The sequence below is a fragment of the Lonchura striata genome, chromosome 1 (assembly GCF_050655825.1).
Source record: "Lonchura striata isolate lonStrDom1 chromosome 1, ASM5065582v1, whole genome shotgun sequence".
In the NCBI taxonomy this organism is placed as follows: Eukaryota; Metazoa; Chordata; class Aves; order Passeriformes; family Estrildidae; genus Lonchura; species Lonchura striata.
The window spans coordinates 65,769,001-65,788,282 of NC_140703.1; the positions used below are offsets into that span (position 1 = coordinate 65,769,001).

The 19,282-nt window shown below is 36.0% G+C and overlaps 1 protein-coding gene across 1 annotated transcript in view; it reads right to left on the bottom strand.

Moving 5' to 3' along the window:
- Positions 1 to 19,282, bottom strand: part of COG6 (component of oligomeric golgi complex 6) — a 54,406-nt gene that overhangs the window by 25,112 nt on the left and 10,012 nt on the right. The window contains exons 5-11 of the mRNA XM_021526614.4: positions 14,676 to 14,787; positions 12,572 to 12,654; positions 12,266 to 12,336; positions 11,029 to 11,122; positions 6,444 to 6,572; positions 6,245 to 6,336; positions 1,888 to 1,952 (exon numbers count right to left, since the gene is read on the bottom strand). Coding sequence (XP_021382289.3) covers positions 1,888 to 1,952; positions 6,245 to 6,336; positions 6,444 to 6,572; positions 11,029 to 11,122; positions 12,266 to 12,336; positions 12,572 to 12,654; positions 14,676 to 14,787 — 646 coding nt within the window. The remainder of the gene's footprint in view (positions 1 to 1,887; positions 1,953 to 6,244; positions 6,337 to 6,443; positions 6,573 to 11,028; positions 11,123 to 12,265; positions 12,337 to 12,571; positions 12,655 to 14,675; positions 14,788 to 19,282) is intronic.

Sequence of the window (19,282 nt, forward strand, 5' to 3'; positions counted from 1 at the left end):
GAATTAATCTAAGCTGCATTCTATTGAAATACAGAATACAATGGGAAAGTTGTTAATTGTTCTTTTAACATTTTTTTTTACTAGCACAATAACTAACTAACAACAACATTTCAGGGGATTATTTGGAAAAAAGACTAGCAGCATTTAAGTGTAAGGAGTTTGGCAACTGAAATTAAAGTTACTGTGTGCTTAACTACAAAAATCACAAGCGCTCAGATCAAGACCAGAACTTCCTCTGACTTACACAGGAGTTTGATTTCATTCCTAATCACTTTGTTGGAATGCACATAATTACTGAACTCAAACATCAGCATTCAGTATTAACAGAACCGATTCAAGAGCACATAAAGTTTGGAAATATCTTCCAAAAAAACAAAGCTGTGGTGATTGTGTGTCTGTTAGGACAGGTGTCTTCCAACAGATCAAAAACTAAAAGGTTGTGAAGAATGATCATAATTCTGTGGCAACAGGTACAAAACTGAAATACAAGAGATTCTGTCTGAACATCAGGGAACACTTTTTCTTTACTGTGCAGGTAGGAGGCTGAGCACTGGCATATATTACCCAGTGAGGCTGTGGAGCCTCCATCCTTGGAAGTATTGAAAAGTCACCTGGACACAGTCCTGGGCAACCAGCTCTAGGTGGCCCAGACTGAGCTGGGAGTTTGGACCAAGTGACCTCCAGATGTCCTTGCTAACCTCAATTCTGTAATTCTGTGACTTTCTAAATGGCACCTTTTTGAATTTTACCCCTCTCCAGACCTTATCCTTTTCTTATCAGAAATTTATGTATAGTATCCAGAAACTAGCTGTTCACATTTGAGACTAGTATTTGTCAACTGGATATGGTTGTTATAGCTACAGAATCCTAAGAGAAATTTAATATAATCGTATTTAGGCACAGTAGATTTTGCTTTAAAACCACCTGAATTTATACACTGCACAGTCAGGCAATAATTGGTATCAGCCTCATCACCTTGATTACTTCAGTGCTTATGTGAAGCACATACAATAGACAAGTCAGTCAATCATCTGATGGATCATCATTAATGATTTCTATCACATGTGTCCCCTAAATTTACTAAAGCTGTAGTTTGAAAAAAAGACAAGTATAGAAAGATGTGACAAATACAAAAAACTGAGGTAGCATAAAGATGGTAATTAGGAAACAATTTTTCATAATGTCTTTAAAACACAAGAGCTGGATTTATTAAAGCAAACCCAAGAAAACCAAAACACCAAAACAAACAAAAAATCAAACCCACAAACCAAAAAAGGAACTAGCTTTTCATACAAGAGCTGAAACATTCACTTCCCTCCTGAATCCTGAAGGATTTGTTGTGAATATAATCAGTTTATATCAATTTTACATGTTCACGCAAAAAACCCAAGTATTGAGATCTATTATATATAAAGAATTTAAAGCTCAGTAAGTCCCTAGTATATTCACAAACAGGCAAGGAAACTATCATATAGAAACATGACACAACTGCACAACCTGTACACTCTTCCCTAAAAATAATGATCACTATGAAAAACAGGTTAGTAAATTACATTGATTTATCATTTGACCCACTACAGCTATTCCCATACACTTACCACAAAGCTGTAATTTTATACATCAGCACTCCTCAATGTAGAAAAAGTAAACCAAAATCAAGACTCAAATTTAGCACCCTAGTATCTCTCATTATATGGCTATTATAAACCAGATATCTATGAACAAAGAAATCTTTAATTTGATAAAAAATCCTTCAGAAGTCAACAATCTAATTCTTAACCAAGGGCAATGAAAATACACTGAAGAGATGGGAGGAGCACAAGTTCTGAAAAAACATGGCAGAACAGCTTTTGTATTTAGAGTGCTAAGGAAATCAAAATACTTCACCTTCAGAGGTCTGCAGACACCTTCTGTGATGTGCCCAACTACTTCTTGAATATTTTCTTCCACACCTATAGTTAATGCAAACACATGCTAAGATTATGCAAATATAATTCTCTTTTCTTCAAGACTATAAAACAAATAAACAAATGTAGGAGGTACTCCTCCATAAAAAGCACTATGAACTGTGTGTGTTCTTTTCTCCACACGACTAGTTCACACCTCCACCATACTTCCAATCTAACCATTAAGAAATAGCTACATGGCAAAACAGTCCTGGAGTCATTACCTTTCCCTATGCAACTGCTTCCTAGTGCAACACAGTGCGTGGGAATTTGAGGTAGAAACAGCAAGGGGAAGAATAAATGATTTAGCAAGAAGCTATCTCAGTAAGGCTCAATATTAGCACTTCATGAAATTAAACTAGAAAAACACTGAAAAAACAACCAGGCTGGTGAGAGGCTCAAGGAGCAGCAGTACACCCCATTGTGAAAGGCCTGACTGGCAAACACACGTGTCTGTCAGCGCTGGTTACTGACGAGCTCGTGGCATTGTTACTAATGAAGTGACATGTGTACCTCCACACTACTGCGTGCTGCAGCGCTGGCAAATGCTTCCGCCCCAGCAGCAATTGAAACTCATCTTTCACAGAACGATGTACAAAAGAGAATATTGCCCTATCTTACCACGAAAAACAAATGAATTGTTGCATGGCAACCAGTGCTGTCATAAATCAATCAAACTGAAAGCAACAGATCTTCAAGCTCTCACTTCAGTAACAACTCAGAACAGATTTATGGAGAAAGCAATACTTTAATTCTAATTTAAAACTTGTCAACAGGAGTTCATCTTCAGATGGGACCCATGCAATGAAAGTAAACAAACTGACTGTGACATGTGACAGAAATCAGGTGACCCAAAGCTATATTTTGCTTATTTCATACTGAGACAGATTACCTCAGAGAGGAAAAATAATGAAAGATCAGAGATCTGTGCCAATGCCTCTTTACACCAAGTTACATGAAAAGCCATATAAGCAGTAACAACTGAATTCAGTGTGGTGGCTCTAAGAATTTAAACATTCTGAATTGGTAATAAAAATACGCTTACATACTTGAGTATTGATATCAAGGCAAAAAGTAAGATTACAAATCACAGCACGCATGCTCTTTTACGTAATGGCTAGCTCCCAGACAGACCCTAGCAATTTACACATTTTTTAGTAGGAACACTTGTACTGCTCATCAATGTAACAACTACCTAGCACATATTTGCAATAGTGTATCTAGACCAGATTGACTTAAAAACAAGTTGTTTGGTATGAAAATTTTAGCTCAAAAAATATACAAGTTCGAATACCAAAGGACAGGGAATAAAAATTTTGAGATACCACATGCTTGTGCCTTTGCATGTATTTTCATGCCCAATTAGAATATCTGGATTCCAAAAGCACTTCCAGCAGAAAGGGCTATATAAGTGGTGCAAGTTTGACATAAAAGAATTACAGAATAAACAATTCTCAAAGGTCCAAAATAACTTTCAGAATACAGCTCATAACTGAAGATATATTTCCAACTCCTTGCTACACCATATATAATTTTTCTTTGAGTATCCTTCTATAAAAGGAGAGCTCTTTTTTGTACTTTGTTTAGCTTCTGTTCTCCATCTGGGTTCCTGCAACTCTACAAAAAATGGGTTTCTAATGCATCTCTTAAAATGCCTGCAATTCTCCATTCCTTGCAAGTGGAAGATTTCTTTATGACTGGGAGGCTCCTGCTAGCTATAGAATACCTAAACTCTAAAGAGGTAAATGAGATACTTTACACTTGTCCAGCAAAAGAGTTACACTTTTCTGAATGTGTTTTCAGCACTTAAAATTTTAATAGCATTTTTGATCAGATTAATCTGAAACAGTTAATTTTTTGCAAATTCAACATTTTAAAACTTTTTAAAGCCATCCTTGCATGCTCTGCCTTAGGGGCTACATAGCTTGGTCACTTTAAAGTAAAAACTGGGATAGAAACATTTCGCAAAAAAAAATAAGTGCCACACATACAATTTTTCATCCAGTGGGACCATATCCACCAACAGGTATACAAGTGGCTTTATTTTTTTTGGTTGTTTCTTGAGAAGGGAAATTTTTGTACAGCTGTGATTTACCACACTCTCCACAGTCCTGAAAGTATACAGAGCTTATAGGAGAATTGAAACAGAAATCTGAACTCAGTACAGACACACCTGACACACCTGAAGGAAAATAACAGAAGTGGTTCCATCTGCAAAAAACTACTCAAGCTGAGATTGAAGTGAAAACATCTGACTGACTTCAGACTGCTGGTAGGTGTCTCATCTATGGCAGCTGCTTGGGCTCCCTCTATAGGCGAATGGAAAAACTCCCAGTTTGTGATGAACATCTCCAGAAATGCTTACATTAGATTTCAAATTTTGTTAGGAAGCACTGCACTCTGAAGATTAAAATCTCTGTCCTTATCTCTAACTGCAAATAAACAAGATGTCCACTTGTTAAATGGCTGCATGAAATTAACTCAATTTCTACTCTAGCCTGCACAGCCAGACACCTAAAGACTTCACAACAGCACAAAAAATTCAGCTTGAGCTTTTCAGTACCATAGATGCTGTCCTCACTACCAACTCAGGACATGTGTTTATAAAGAATATATAATCTCTGGATACTTTGGGGTTGCACTGCCCATAACTGTTTCTTCTTAAATCCAGTGGTATTCTATTAAACACTGTTTTGTCTTACAGACCTTATCACATCACTATCCTTGTCGTCAAAAAAATCTCCCCGAAGACACAGAGGAATAGTTACAGACAGCACCTCCCAAGCTCCCAGTTTGTTGCTCCCAGTATGAAAGGAAGAATTCCTCCTTACATTTCTTGAAAACTGTGCAACAGTGATAGCAGACCCACTCCTGGAGAGCTTAGGAAAACATTTTTCCTTCAGACTAAAATACTGCATCTCTTGTTTTTACCAGTCTCTCCAGGAAAAGGTTTTGTCCTGGTGATTTTTTGTTGAAAATCTCTCCCCCAAATATTTATATTCTCTGTATTATCAAGTATCTTGCTCTGTGGCTGAAATGCTCTAAATATATTTCATTCCATGGCCATATCATCTCAGCCCAACATCCTGTCAGAAGGCCAAAGAACTTCATAGTTAAGCAAAGCACTACACAACGAAGTGGGAGAATTTCAGAACAAAGTGTTGCAGCAGAAGTCCAGCCCACAGCAGAACCAGACACATTTATATGCTCCATGTAAATGGAGCTTTTCCTGAAGGGCTCCCAGTTACAGCAGAAGCATCGGTCAGTCATCTACAAAGAACTGCCATGTCTTTTTCTCTACCATAAAACCATCATGAAGCTTGCTTTCCTGTCTCCCTGAAATACTGTCAGCAAACAGTATTAAATTCACTTCCACAGTACACTGTAACTGTACTTAAAAACCAGCATTCCTCCTGGTTTTGATTTACAACAGTTCCTAAACAGCCTCCTTTTCCCACACCATTAAGAAAGGCAATTAATACTTAGATCAGTAAGGGAAATCAGAATACACATTCAGTTCAAAATCCAGAGTAGGATTGGGACATAGAATCTGAAGAGCTCACCAGATACAGATCACATTTAAGTTCTTACAATGAGTTTGGTACAATTGAGTATACATGCCTAATTTATAAAAAAATAACTTTCTCTGAAACTGTGGTGGCAAATCATACTAAAGCTTCTACAGTACTAAAGTCTTTCAAGTATAGGTTCAATCTACTGAAAACAAAGCAAAGGGGATGAAGACTAAGCATAAGAATCTGCAGTTCTGAATTGAACAAGAGTTTTGATATTAAAAAGCTCCACCTATTTGTGAGCGGCCTACGTCATCCTCCATTAATCCGGAATGTTGTTAAATGGCAAATGAAAATTCCATTTTCCTTGTAGAACAAGGAGACTTACAGAAACAAGGAATTATATTTTTTAAAAATTACTAAATAGAAGAGCAAAGGCATAATGAAAACCTTCAAAATAATATGTAACGTTTTCAAAGAGACATGTATTCATATAAATTACAAATAATTTCTGAACTCTCAACTACATTCTAAAATGTCCCTTTGTAAATTTGATGTAAATCTATTATAAGTGCAGTAAAATAAAAAGAGTGCATTTTGAAATACTCCTCTTTAGTTACAGGCCTTCTTTTGGTAGAATGCAACCACCAGCTATTCTGAGATTATTTTTAGGAAAATTTAAACTCAGACTTGTAACTGAATCCCAGCCTAAGAAATTAGTCACACTTTCTTACTTATCACAGACTTACTATCACTTCACAATTTATGTTTTAAAACCAGTACTACCTTGAATAGTCACAAGCTTTAACATAGCTTCTAAGTGTTCTTTTTCAGAAGCTGTAGCTTGATGCAACCAGGCCAGCATGTCTCCTACATACCTACACAAAGACAGAAATTTCTGTGTAAATTAGTGGTTTGTGGTGTCATGAATTCAAAATGCCAAAAAAAAAAAGATATTTCATATATATTATTGTTAGTACTGTACCTCAGAGGATCATGAGAGTGCATTTCAATAGGACGGGGAGTACCTCCCAGACCTCCTCTAGTAAGAGCATCTATAAAGCCACGGACCACAGCACTCCTTCTAGCTGTTCCAAATTCATCCAATGTGTATCTGTTATTGAAACATGAAAACAGGTAAAAAAACCCAGTCTGCCTTATCACAGTTGATTAGTTCAGCCTCACAGCTAATACAAGTAAACATTTTTATAATTCTAGAAAATTTGCATCCATGCTTCTACTATGATGTCGGAATTTCTATCATCCTGCTCTGCCTATGGTACATCTGACAAACAGGAGAAAAGAAGACAAATTTTATGTTGTCACCTGCCTGTCTGCTCTACTGCTCTAGAGCAAATGTGTAGGATGAGATAAAACTTCTGATATTGCAGACAGGTGCTGCAATAGATAGTCTTATATATATGTATATATATATATATATATATATATATATATATATATATATATATATACACACACACATACACCATCCTTCTTTCTTGGCTGGATAGCTCTTAGTTTCTGGGCTAAATTAATTAATTGTCAGATTATTATGTGTGAAGTTTTTCTACTGAATTTGAACAGTCTTTCTAGTGTGCCTCCTCTGATAACATTGTAAAATAGACTGAAAGAAATACTTAGCAGTGTGTTTCCTACACAGGGGCATTGGCAGAGGCTGTAGTTTTGCCAGGATCAGGTTACTATTACCGAAGAAAGAAAAGGGGGTGAGAGAAGAAAATGAAGTGACTGCTTCTGCAGTGTCCTGACAGGCTTCAGGCACAGCATCATCAGCTGGGCAAGGCAGGTGATTGTCCCACTCTGCTCTGAGCTGGGGCAGCCTCATCTCAAGTGCTGCTGCCACAATATAAACAAGAAGTTTAAGTTGTTAGAGAACAATAAATTAAGCTGTTAGAGAGTGTTCAAAGGACAGTGAAGGGCCTTGTGGGGAAGCTGCATGAGAAGTGGCTGAGGTCCCTTGGTCTGTTCAGCCTGGAGGAGACTGAGGGGAGCCCTCACTGCAGTTACAACTTTCTCATGAGAGGAAGAGAAGAAGCAGACACTGATCTCTTCTCTGCGGTGACCATGACAGGACACAAGGGAATGGCCTGAAGTTGTGTCAGGTGATGTTTAGGCTGGATATTAAAAAAAAAGTTCTTCACCCAGAGCATAGCTGGGCACTAGAAGAGGCTCCCCAGAAGAACTGATCACAACATCAAGCCTGACAGAGTTCAGGAAGTGTTTGGACAATGCTCTCAGGCACATAGTGTCACTCTTGGGAATGGTGCTTTGCAGGGTCAGGAGCTGGACTTCATAATCCTTGTGGGTCCCTTCCTACTCAGCATACTCTGTGATTTTCTTGACTCCTCTGAACAGATACTAAAGAGAACTCTTCCTTGACCCTCCCATTCCCTTAGCCCTAGAATCAAACACATGAAAACTCAGCTTTTCAATTTTTGTACACATAATCATCTTTGACAGGTTTGGCACTCCTGTTTGCGTAAGGTCCAGCTGACTGACAGAAGCAGCAATTTATTGCACTGCAACACAAGGTTTCTTCCTACCGCATGACTAGTAGGGACAGACATTCATTTGATAGTTGTTCACTGATTTTAATCAAAGCAATCTTAGCTAGATATTTAGTGGATGAACAATTACAGCCCAGAATGCATTATCTCAAATGGCTTGCTGGTGGTAGAGGAGGTACCAATCACATACACATAGCTCATTTCTAGAGCGGGCTACCTTTCTGTTGGCACTGAAGTATGAAAGGAAGTGAAGGATGGTAAATGAACACTGGTAACCCCAGTTATATGTGCAAGTCAGAGAACACTACTATTAAAAAAAAAAAAAACAAACAATTTAAGCATTTTGAACAACGCATAAACTATGAAGGAGAGAAAGAAAATACACATTACAGTTTATTTTTCCAATGTAACTGAAAATTGTCAAAGAGTGAGCATGATGTCACTTACCAATGACACCCAGCAGAGGAGTATATATATATATATAAAATAATAAAAAGAATGCTATTCACTGATTTATTTAAGTCTGCATTTAATATGCACTGCATTCACATTTAATAGAGGTAGAGAATAAAATTTAAAATAAAATAATACATGGTTTCAAAAATGTTTGACAGTATGTTCAATGTGATTTCTACTCTGCTATAGAAAGTCAGGAACCTTCAGTTTTGTTCTTTTTAATCCTAATTATTACATTAAAGAGGTGACAAAAGAGCACACTGAAGAATCTGGAAATTTCTGTGGAAGTATTTTTCCTCATACACTGTACTTATTAAGTTGGAGAGTAATAGAGAAGCCTAACAAATAAATTCTAATAAATTACTATTTACAAAAATTATGCAATTAAAAGTGGAAGAGATCTAGCATCTGATAACTGCCCACTGTCTAGAATGAGCAGTATTGGAGTGAAAAATCTCAAGCATCTATAGAAACCAGTTAACTTTTTCTTTTCATCTCCAATAAACAGCTATACAATGGATCATTAAATATACAGCAGTGAAACAGATTTTGTGATCATTATTAGTTCTGAAAACAGCATTCAATAATGATAACTTTGTTTGAAAAAGGAAACTACTAATTTTCCTTTTGCTCTCAGTAGAACAGGGTATAACCATTAAAAAATCCTGCATCTTAAAAAATTCAGCAATAACTATTATTTACACTAGAACATTGTGTTTACTACTATGTTATTACACATACACATGTTAGAAGAAGAAAACAACATTTGGATTTTTTTCAACCCAGCTTTAATGTTTAAAATGTACAGTAATGATCACTGGGGAAAGAGGAAGAAAAAAAACTTTGTAAACCTAAGTTGATGATGGAAGAGGAACACTGTTTTCAGCTATGTCTCCATGCATTTTCTAGGAAACAGTTCTCATTTTTTTCTGTTAAGAGCCAGGAAGGGGAAACCAATCTGAAATATTTATTTGACATTCCCTACTGACTGCAGTTCCAAAAAGTCCACCCATGGTGCAATCCTTCTGACACTTTTAGTTAGTAAGTGAATATAAGGAAACAAGAATTTGTAAATTGTTTCTAAACTCTTGCCCTTCTCCATCTTATTCACTTTCACCCAGTTGAAACACAGTCTTCATCAGATGCAAGGGCAGTGTTTTGAAGGGCAAGTGTTTAGTTCACACAGCAGTGCTAATACACATAAAACTATTGAAAATTATTTTCTTCTGTGACTTAACTTCTACATTACAAACTCAGCAATTTGTTACTTAGATATACAAAAGTTTTCGGAAGGGAAAAACTAAATCTTGAGATTTAAAATGTAAATCATTAGTACTGCAATTTTGATAATATGTTGTAGCAAGTAATTAAGCTTGAAAATCTATGATGAGAGACACATGTCTGCATCATCTACAGTAATGGTTTTTTTTTGCCCTTTTGGCAGAGGAAAGAATCTTATAAAACATTGTTAATAGCATAGTAACAGATCTTTTGCAGCTGTAAAAGAGGGTGTAAAGGAGAGAACGGAAGAAAGGATTGCAGTTCCCAGCTATGGCCTGAAGTACTGCAACAAACCATTCAACAACCAGGGAGATCAAGTGACACCACTTCTCCCTCACATGAACCAGCAGAGCTGACTGAGCATATCCTGATCTGAGCTTTCTCTTACACTGACAGCACTTTTCAGGTCCACATGCCCTATGCATTTTTCCTGTGAAGGGCTCTGTGGAGCTTCACAGCATCAGGTACCTACACCTTTGCACTGACACTCTTAAAGACAAGGGTAGCATTTGAAAGGCTGCCTGTTACTCTGCTGGCCTGGATACCTGTGGCTGAAAGCAATTTTCAATGGTTGCAAAATGTGATGAATACATAAGGTAAAAAAAAAAATCCACCAAAAGTCCAATGAAAACCAAAAGGCCAAAACCCAAAGAAGTGTAAATAACTCTTCAGGGACAGTCACCCCAATAAGCAGTTCTTACAGTGCCACCTCGTGGTTCACTCTCCTCAGTACCATTTCATTTACTTCAACAGCACTTCAGCAAATTTGCAGTAAGAACAGTAGTATTTTACAAAGATATACATATATAAATACCTCTACACTTTAGAGGTCTATATGTAGAATTTTTAAATAGACTACTGTATAACTCATAATAGAAAACATTCTTTCTACCACAGGCACTTCAGTAAAAGCTAATTACCCTTTACCAATTTTTTACTTTGGGGACTTAAATGACACAATCACATGTTTTGGACAGAATTTTTTTATTTCAGAAAAATCCTAGAATGAGACCACAGAAATTCACAATTCATTTAAATAAAAACAGTCTGACATTTTACTTTAATTAGAAACTTGTAAGTTAGAAAAAGTCCAATGACATTTCCTGTATCATAATTACATTAAAAAGACTTCTGAAATTCAAAGTAGTTAAAATGTGACTTTTTTATAACTTAAGTTTCTGGGTAATTTTGAATTTGGCACAGTACCAAAGTGCCACCGGCCTTGGCACTGTAATTCATGCCCATCTTTAAGTTTTATACACTCAAAATACTAGCTTCTGTCAAAGAGGATAGCAAACATTTACTTACTTGTAAAGGACAGGTCTATCTTGTAAGGCTTCCATGGCTTGAGCAAGAACTTGAGAAATGTCACATGATTCTTGTGTCAACATCCTACATTCATCTATAAAATACCAACATGAAAGCACATTCTTTACCCTGTAATACATTTTATACAAGCAATCAAACAAGAAAATGAGTTAAAAACTCAAAGGATTTTAATCTTGAAGACTTCAGAATATGCTACCTGGGCTAGTTCATGTTAATACAATTAAATTCCACTCAAGCAGTACTGTAAAATGCATGTTCATCAAAAATTTCAACAATAAAAATTATTAAAGGAAGCTTACTATTTGTTTATGCCCACATACAAATGTTGACTCATTCAACCTTCAGAGTTTTATTTGGCTCTTCTGTAATTGTTTATCACATTTCAGGTAAACTATTAAGAAAAAATGGAGCAACTAGTTAATCAAACTGTTTGTTTTGCCATTTGGTTTTGTTATTTTATTTCATCAAAATAATTACAAAATTTTGTACATTCCAAGCAAGATTGTGGAAATCATATAAACTAAATCGAACACCAGCAAAAAAATTATGGCTTTTCATAAAGGTGAAACCACAACTATTATCTGAGGTTTCAGTATCCACTGAAGAACAGCTAATGAATATAAAAATCACATTGCACCATTTTTTCCCCCCATGAATCTAACTGATAGTGAGACAGTCTCTTGCTTCGGAGAAGAAGGAAATAATAAAAAAGCAACAATATTTGACACTATCAAGGTGTTACAATGAACATGGATGGCTACACCCAGGGTACATATGAAAAAAAAAATCCTACTATCATTCAAAAGAGCATCCTGACAAAAGGATTTTTTCTTTTCTAAAAGTAATCCACCACCCCTCCCACTAAACTAGATATTACTATCAAACCATTAAATCCAACAACTTCCTTCTACCTCACAAGGTAATGCAATTCAATACAATTAAAATTTTGTTTGGACTACCAAATTGGAGTAGTTGCTTTTTGTGGAAAACTATCTACTACAAACACAAATAAATAATTCTCTTTTATAATAATGAAATTGGCCCAAAAAACGAGAGAATTGCCAATTAACTGGTTCAAAACACATTTTTCCCTAAAAAAGAAAACCAAAACGTTAATATGTCTTGGAAAGGGTTTGTGTTAAGTTCAATCCACATGAAGGAATTATTGGAATCATCATAATAGTAATCACAAACATAAAAACATTCTTAGTCCTACTTTGAGTCCATCTGTAAAGTCGTTCATAAGATGTCTCTTGCAGTAAAGCCATCTGTTCCATAATTTCCAAGCTACAAGATAAATAAAGTTTATTTGGAAAAACTGTTTTAGGCAGCACTAGCAAAGGCATGTGCAAATCAAATGAAACATACCATTATTAAACTTTTGAGTATTTTTAAATTTTTGGTGAAATATTCTGTATATTTCTGTATATATTCTGTCATACGAAGCAAAGAATGAGACCTTGCTTTAACTTCTGCTTTTAACTGTAAATGGGTCTCATGCACTCATTTAAGTAGGACTTACCCTGCCCTTTGCTGATTTGTTCGGAGAAGAATCTTGACATCATCATGAATTTGTTTTACTCGTCCCAAAGCCTTGAAAAAGTCCTAAATAAATTTAAAACCAAAATACAAGCAGTGTGTAAAAGCAGCAATTTCTATTCAAATCTCTAGCACTCCATACTCCCTCTTTCAATTCCATTCCTAAGCTTCTTGCAGGTCTATGTTTCAAAAGCTGCTTTTAAACTTCACATCCTGCCTCTGTCATTTACCTTTCATTCCATCTTAAGAGCCTTAGGAATTTTTGGTTTCCCATTGTACTATTCTTTTAATTCACAACAAGGGAAAAAAAAAGCGCTAAAGATGTGTTTCTAAACCCGTCTTGTGAATTATGTGTGTTTCACATCCATTAGGTAACTCTAGGGAGATACTGAAGACACTGCTATGCATTACATCACTGTCTCCAATTACTGATAGAAACTAAGGAGCAAAATGAAACATTGTAAAGTACAATGATTAAAGTTTGATATTTTTTGTATTCATAAAATGGAGTAACTATTTCTTAAAACAAACAAACAAACATTTGCAATAGACTAGACTAAGATTTTCCAGAACAACCTTTCTCTGTGGAGTAACTCAACAGCAGAAGTGGAAAAAAAAAAAACAACAAAAAAACCAAAGCCTAGCAGACAACTATATATGACTAAAAAGGTTACTCTGTTAATTTCAGAGTGCACATGGAAAGCTAGTAACCTTTTGAAACATGACTTCTTATGAAGACATACTTCAAATGCCTTGGAGGAGACCAGCTATTTCAGATACAACTGCTTGTTACATCTATTGTGATTTGAACTGAGATTGCTCAGGAAAGCAGAGTTTCATTCTGGCTCACATCACATAAAAATAGTCATGTTCTAAGTAAAAGAGGCCAGCAATTTAATCTACTTCCTTGCATCAATTGTGTTAAAGACCATGTTTATAAAAACCCAAAGCACTCTTCCTTCGGGATAAAAGAAAATTTTCAAACCACAAGACTGACTAAAGGTGTTTTAAGCACACTGGTTGACTGTTAAAGGGGAAATGCACACACATGTTACTGAGGTCTGCCAACTAAAGCAGAACAACTGCTTTATCTCAGCTACTTCTGCACATTTTTTAGATGAAGTATCAAAAAGACCAGCCCTCGCTGGCTGCAAATCAATCACGCAGTAACTGGCAGAGGGCTGCTGTCATTGTTCCCTGCAATAGGCACTTTCTAGAAACTTGATAAACTAGAATGTTCATGGCAATTGTGGTTCAGAAGCATACAGCAATTACTCAAGTGCACAATTATTTAGTACATTCCATTTATGCTTCCATTAGAACTGTTTATGGTTATCAGTTCCATGTTTTTAATAGTGCTTTAACTGCAAACAGGATGCCTGTGAAAATGAGATAAATCTGGATACCTGCTGATACACTATGTGAAGTTTTCCATGTAACTAGAATAATAAAAAAGTCTATTCGGTATACTCAAGTCTTTCATTATTCAGTTTGCTTTTACTGTAGAACAAGTTTCCTTTCACTGTGCCTTCTTATCCAAACCATAACATATTCCAAAACTTGTTTTGGATGGTGACTGAAGTGAGTCAGCACCTAGTATCTTTAGCAACTAAATAACATAGAGGGAAAGTCTCAGCTTACGTGTCCCAAGTTACTGAATACCTATATACATGAATATGCATACTGAACACACACATGCACAGTGGCAGTACTAGAGAGCTGTAAGATTCTCATTTGCTTTGAGAATCATGAAGTTTTAAAATGTCTTAACTGAAAATTCAGACTTCATAAAGATCTTTTTGAAGTGTAGAACTATATGAGAACTCCTTTGCCTCAAACTAATTACATGAGAGCTCATTTACCTTAAAACTCATTACATAAACTAGAATTTAATGTTGGTTTTCTGTTTTTTTACTTGAATCTTTCATCACACATTTCAAACTCATCAGAAATTCACCGTTCTCTTAAAAGGTACATTCCTCAATAAAAAATTAAATTGCAAACCGAAAAGAGTATCTCATGTACAATTCAGTTGAGCATTTCTACATTTTAGTTCAGGGTGAAGATTTTAATGTTCATTGAGCTACCTCAGTAATTGGCTCATCTTTTGTGCCTCGAAGCAGATTCATTTCATCCGGTGTCAGCTGGAATTTTGCTATGAATGCATCTGCAACTTGTGCTTTCATTTCTAATCTCTGACTGTAATAAAACAAAGTGAAGAGGATATTAGCTTTTTATGCTTATCTCAAAGACTTATTTTTCATATTTATACTTTCAGAAATCCAACCAGCATCAGAAATTGGTATTATTAAATTATAATAGCATATTCTTGCCATCAAACACTTGAGTTGCTTTTTCATGTAAGACTTTCTATTACGCTTACACAGATTATTCAGTAAACACAATGTAGAGGTATTTTTACACATTTGAAAATTACAAAGTTCTTTAAAATAATATTCCTTCCTCATTTGTATCATAAATTATCTAATCCAGATACTTTGTGCTTGCACATTTGTAATGCTTGCAGTTATTACCTTTAAAATTCACTAAGGACAGAAAAAGCCTATAGCATTTACAAAGTACAAAAGTAATCTTAGATTATTCTACTTTTCTGCAGACCAGATCCATTTCTTTTTAACACCATACAGTTGGGATATCAATTTACTAATGTCACAAGCAATCAAAATGCAATGGCTAATTCTCCTGTTCCTGAAATAAACACAGCCAGGATACAATATGCAAACATCATCTCATGGGCAGCATTTTCCTGCACAGGTTTTGTCACACGTCTTACAAGCACAGAAGGGCCCAAATGGAATGGACTGGGATTTTTGTAGCAACAGAAAATTTGCCCCAAACTGTGGTTTGAGCACACAGTATTCCAGAAAATAAAGACTATTTTTTCAGGACATTGAGAAGGCATTAATTAATTATTTGCAGAAGAATGAAGCTCAATTCCTTTAAGAGCATTTCATCTTACAGTGTGATATAATTACTACAAGACAAATACATTGTTATAAGAGGATGGTAAGACAGACAAGTATACTTCTGTATAATTAAATTTCCTTGAAAGATCAAAGCTTGAAAAGTAAGCTTTCACTTATTTACCCCTTCTCTACTATCCAACTAGTGTCTGAACTTCATTCAGCTACTAATTATGGAAAAGAGACTTCCATTATGTAGACATGTATGACTTTCCTGCCCTGCAGTTCCACAAACTCTTTTATAGATCAGATTAAATGTTTTGCAATTATCAATGCTCTAGCACATTGAACAATGAGAGGGAAAGCAATATAAAATCCAATAGTACTTTAACAGTGAAATCTATGAAGATCAAAGGGAAAAGTAAGCCAATACTTCAAAGTTACACAGCAGACACCTAATCAAAAAGGAAAACCAAAAACTCATATGCTTTAATACCACATTGTGAATTGCTAATTCAGGTTTCACTGGGGTCCTAGGCAAATATAATTATTTTATCTTTACATTGATTTTAAGCATTGCAAAACTGTCAAAGTATTTAATTTTCTCTAAGTAAATGCTACAATTCCAAATTTTGCGTCTCCATGAAGTCAAATGTTTCTCAGGAAAGGGACAAGAGTGATGGAGAATGAATTTAACCACCTATACAGGCAGATGCATCCATGAAAAATCCTGGCACTTTCCAACACAGTGGAAGGGGAATGGAACAATGCTGTTTTGAACAAATTCAGTAAATTTTAAGCAGGAAGATTTATGTGGTGAAATCTGAAGAGAGCAAGTCATGCTGTAAGAGGCAAAAAGACAAGTGTTCTACAAAACACAAGAAACAAACAAGAAGATACTAACAAAAGAGTATTTCAAAATCAATATTAGGCCTGTGAGAGACATTCTAAGGATAACTATGAAATTCTCACAACACAGATTAAAGATGGGGCGGGTCTGCTCTGCACTAATATACTCACTGCAGTGATGTGTAAGCCATGCTATTCAGACTGTCTCAGCCATCCCTGCTCATCCCTAACCTGTACTGACCTACCCACTGCGCCAGGACAATTGTTCACAGCATCATGTAGTGAATTAGATCAGGGAACAAATCTGGCAGGAAAAAAATCCAGAAATTCTTACTTCTTGGAGGTGGAGATTACCATCAAACTGAATCCTTGCAGATTCAGTTTACCACAGCCTGTGCTACAGGACTGGAGTGCACCAGCACCAGGAGCTGTCACAGGCAAGAGGCATTGACTTCACTGCTGCTATGAAACTCTCATGAAAACTACACTTCAGAACTCCTCTGGGGCATAAGAAGAGCTCATTTCAATTGTCAGTTATGACTACTACTAGTAGTAATCAAAATTGTAAATATTATGACCCAAGAAAACCCTAGAGGCATCAAGACAACTACTCAAATTGAAAATCAGCCAGGGACATTTAAAATTTAACACAGTGATGCTGCTTTCAACAAAGCATTCCTGTTTCACACTTTTTGCTGAGCAACTCTTAATGCCTCAACATCACCACCACTGTATTTGGTTTAAACAACAGAAAATGTAAATTAGTGAATTAACTTCAGTAGTTGCTCTGAGTCTCTCTTCTTGGGATGTCTCAATTGAATATAAATCCACAAAGCTGAAAAGAGACTGGATTATCCCTCCCTTTAGGTAAGAGAAGGAAAGTATCAAAGAGATAAAAGGCAAATACAAGGCCTTCTTTGGGTTCAACTGAAACAAATCTTCAACAAAGAGAGGAGCAGATAGGATGCTGAGAAACTCTTCTATTCTTTAAGCCTGTGTATCTCCTGAGTGCATAAACTTTAAGGTGCTCTTATAGAAGATCTCAATTTATTATTATCTTCTGTTCTTCAGATTTTTTGAATGTATACTTCCACCAAACTGGGGGTGGGAAGAAGTCTGATTTTAAGAAGTGTAGTATATTTGGCATAATGGTTTTCTCAGTTTTCCGGTAGAAGTAGGCTTGTGGTAGAACAAGGAACAGGGTCAGGAACTGTACAAACAGCATGCTCATGAGTCAGTCCTGAAACTCTGTGCCCTGTTTCACTCCTTTATAAAAAAAAGATTAATCTTGCTAATCCGTATCTCTCCTTCTGCAAGTCTTCACTCTTCACAGTCCTCCCTCCATTTGTGCTGCTCTGGAGAACAAGTTTTGATCAAACTGCGCTTTAAAGCCATTCCCATCTTTGCCTGTGTCTTGGGCTAAGGCCTGGCATAACTGCACACTGATGGACTCTGTGCACTCCCGATAATTAAATTTTATAATATAGAGTCAATACGTTAAATTCAAGCACACTGGGCAAGCTAAGCTTCACAATGTACTCAGAAAATAACCTTAAGGTGGCAGCAATGTTTCATTCACTTTTCTCAAGATAGTGACTGGGAAGTGGTGACAAACATCTTTCCTAAACAAAAGCATGTGTCTGAATTTTGATAAAGCTGTTTCTGTTGGCATTTTACAAAGCACACAAGATTTCAAAGAGCTACTCCCTTTCAGAACCAAGGTTATCCGGTTCTGCTTGAGATGACTGTGAAAGTTACCTTCATTATCAATCTGCACAAGAAAGAGACCCTATATCCTAGATGATGGATCAGGAACAAAATATGTAAATTGTACATACCTTTGATTTTTGCCTGGCAGTGTACAGTGTTACTGAGACCAATACACTCAGATCTGTATTCAATTTTTTTCTATATATATTTATTTATGTATTTATTTCTCAGATACAAGCTAATGGGTATTTAGAATTTAATCTATATTACTAAGGTAGGGCAATGGATTAAAACGTCACTCAAGTTTGCTACAATCATTTCACTACAGTAAGTGCCTAACAAAACACAATGAAGGTAACAATAAAAGCCAGTGTAAGGCTGTCTTACATATAACCCACAGTAGTCAGTACCTGTGTGCAGTCACTAGACATGTCAAGACCCACTGGCCTTTCTGTAGATATAATTTCTAAATTCTAAGCAGTGCAGTACAGCTCAGGAAAGGCCCTACCATATTGTTATCCCAATATTTTTTTCTTTTAGCACAGTTAATCCTGCATAAATAAATGAAACTAACAGCTTATGGGAACCCTGCATTGATGCAAAAGGGGAAGTGCCAAGTGTTGTTAGAATTTAGAACTTGGGCAAAGGATGGGATTCCAACAAAGAGCAATTTTCCCAGTTTTAATCGTTACCAGGGAGACAGAATTCTTTCGCAAGGGAACTCAAGAGGCTGGGAAAACTATGCACTTCATGCACTTTTCCCTTGAACCAAATACAAATGTGCACTGTTTATTAGGATTATCACCTAGACAGCTCAAAAATGAGGTGGAGAAGAAGCAGACTTTTCCAAAGCTTCTTGCCACCACGTACAGCATAAAAATCTGCTAGTTTCTTCTACTTAGGATGAATCACAGCAGTCATTCTGAAATTACTTTCAATTTGTGGTACTGAGGATTCAACACATTTTTAAAGCCTCAGGACAATGGAGTATTTCTAACTCATAAGTAAATAACAATCATCTTTAACAGACTTGTATAAAGCTGCAAAATTATTCTTGTGTCATGTGAAAGGCAAATATACAAGATAATGTAACAAAACAGTTACAAACAAGCATTAGAAAACCGTTCTTAAGACTAAGTAGAGGTGCATTTGTAAATGCTGAGAACAAATGTTTTGCTCTGCATTTTATCCATCAAACACATCTCTTACTG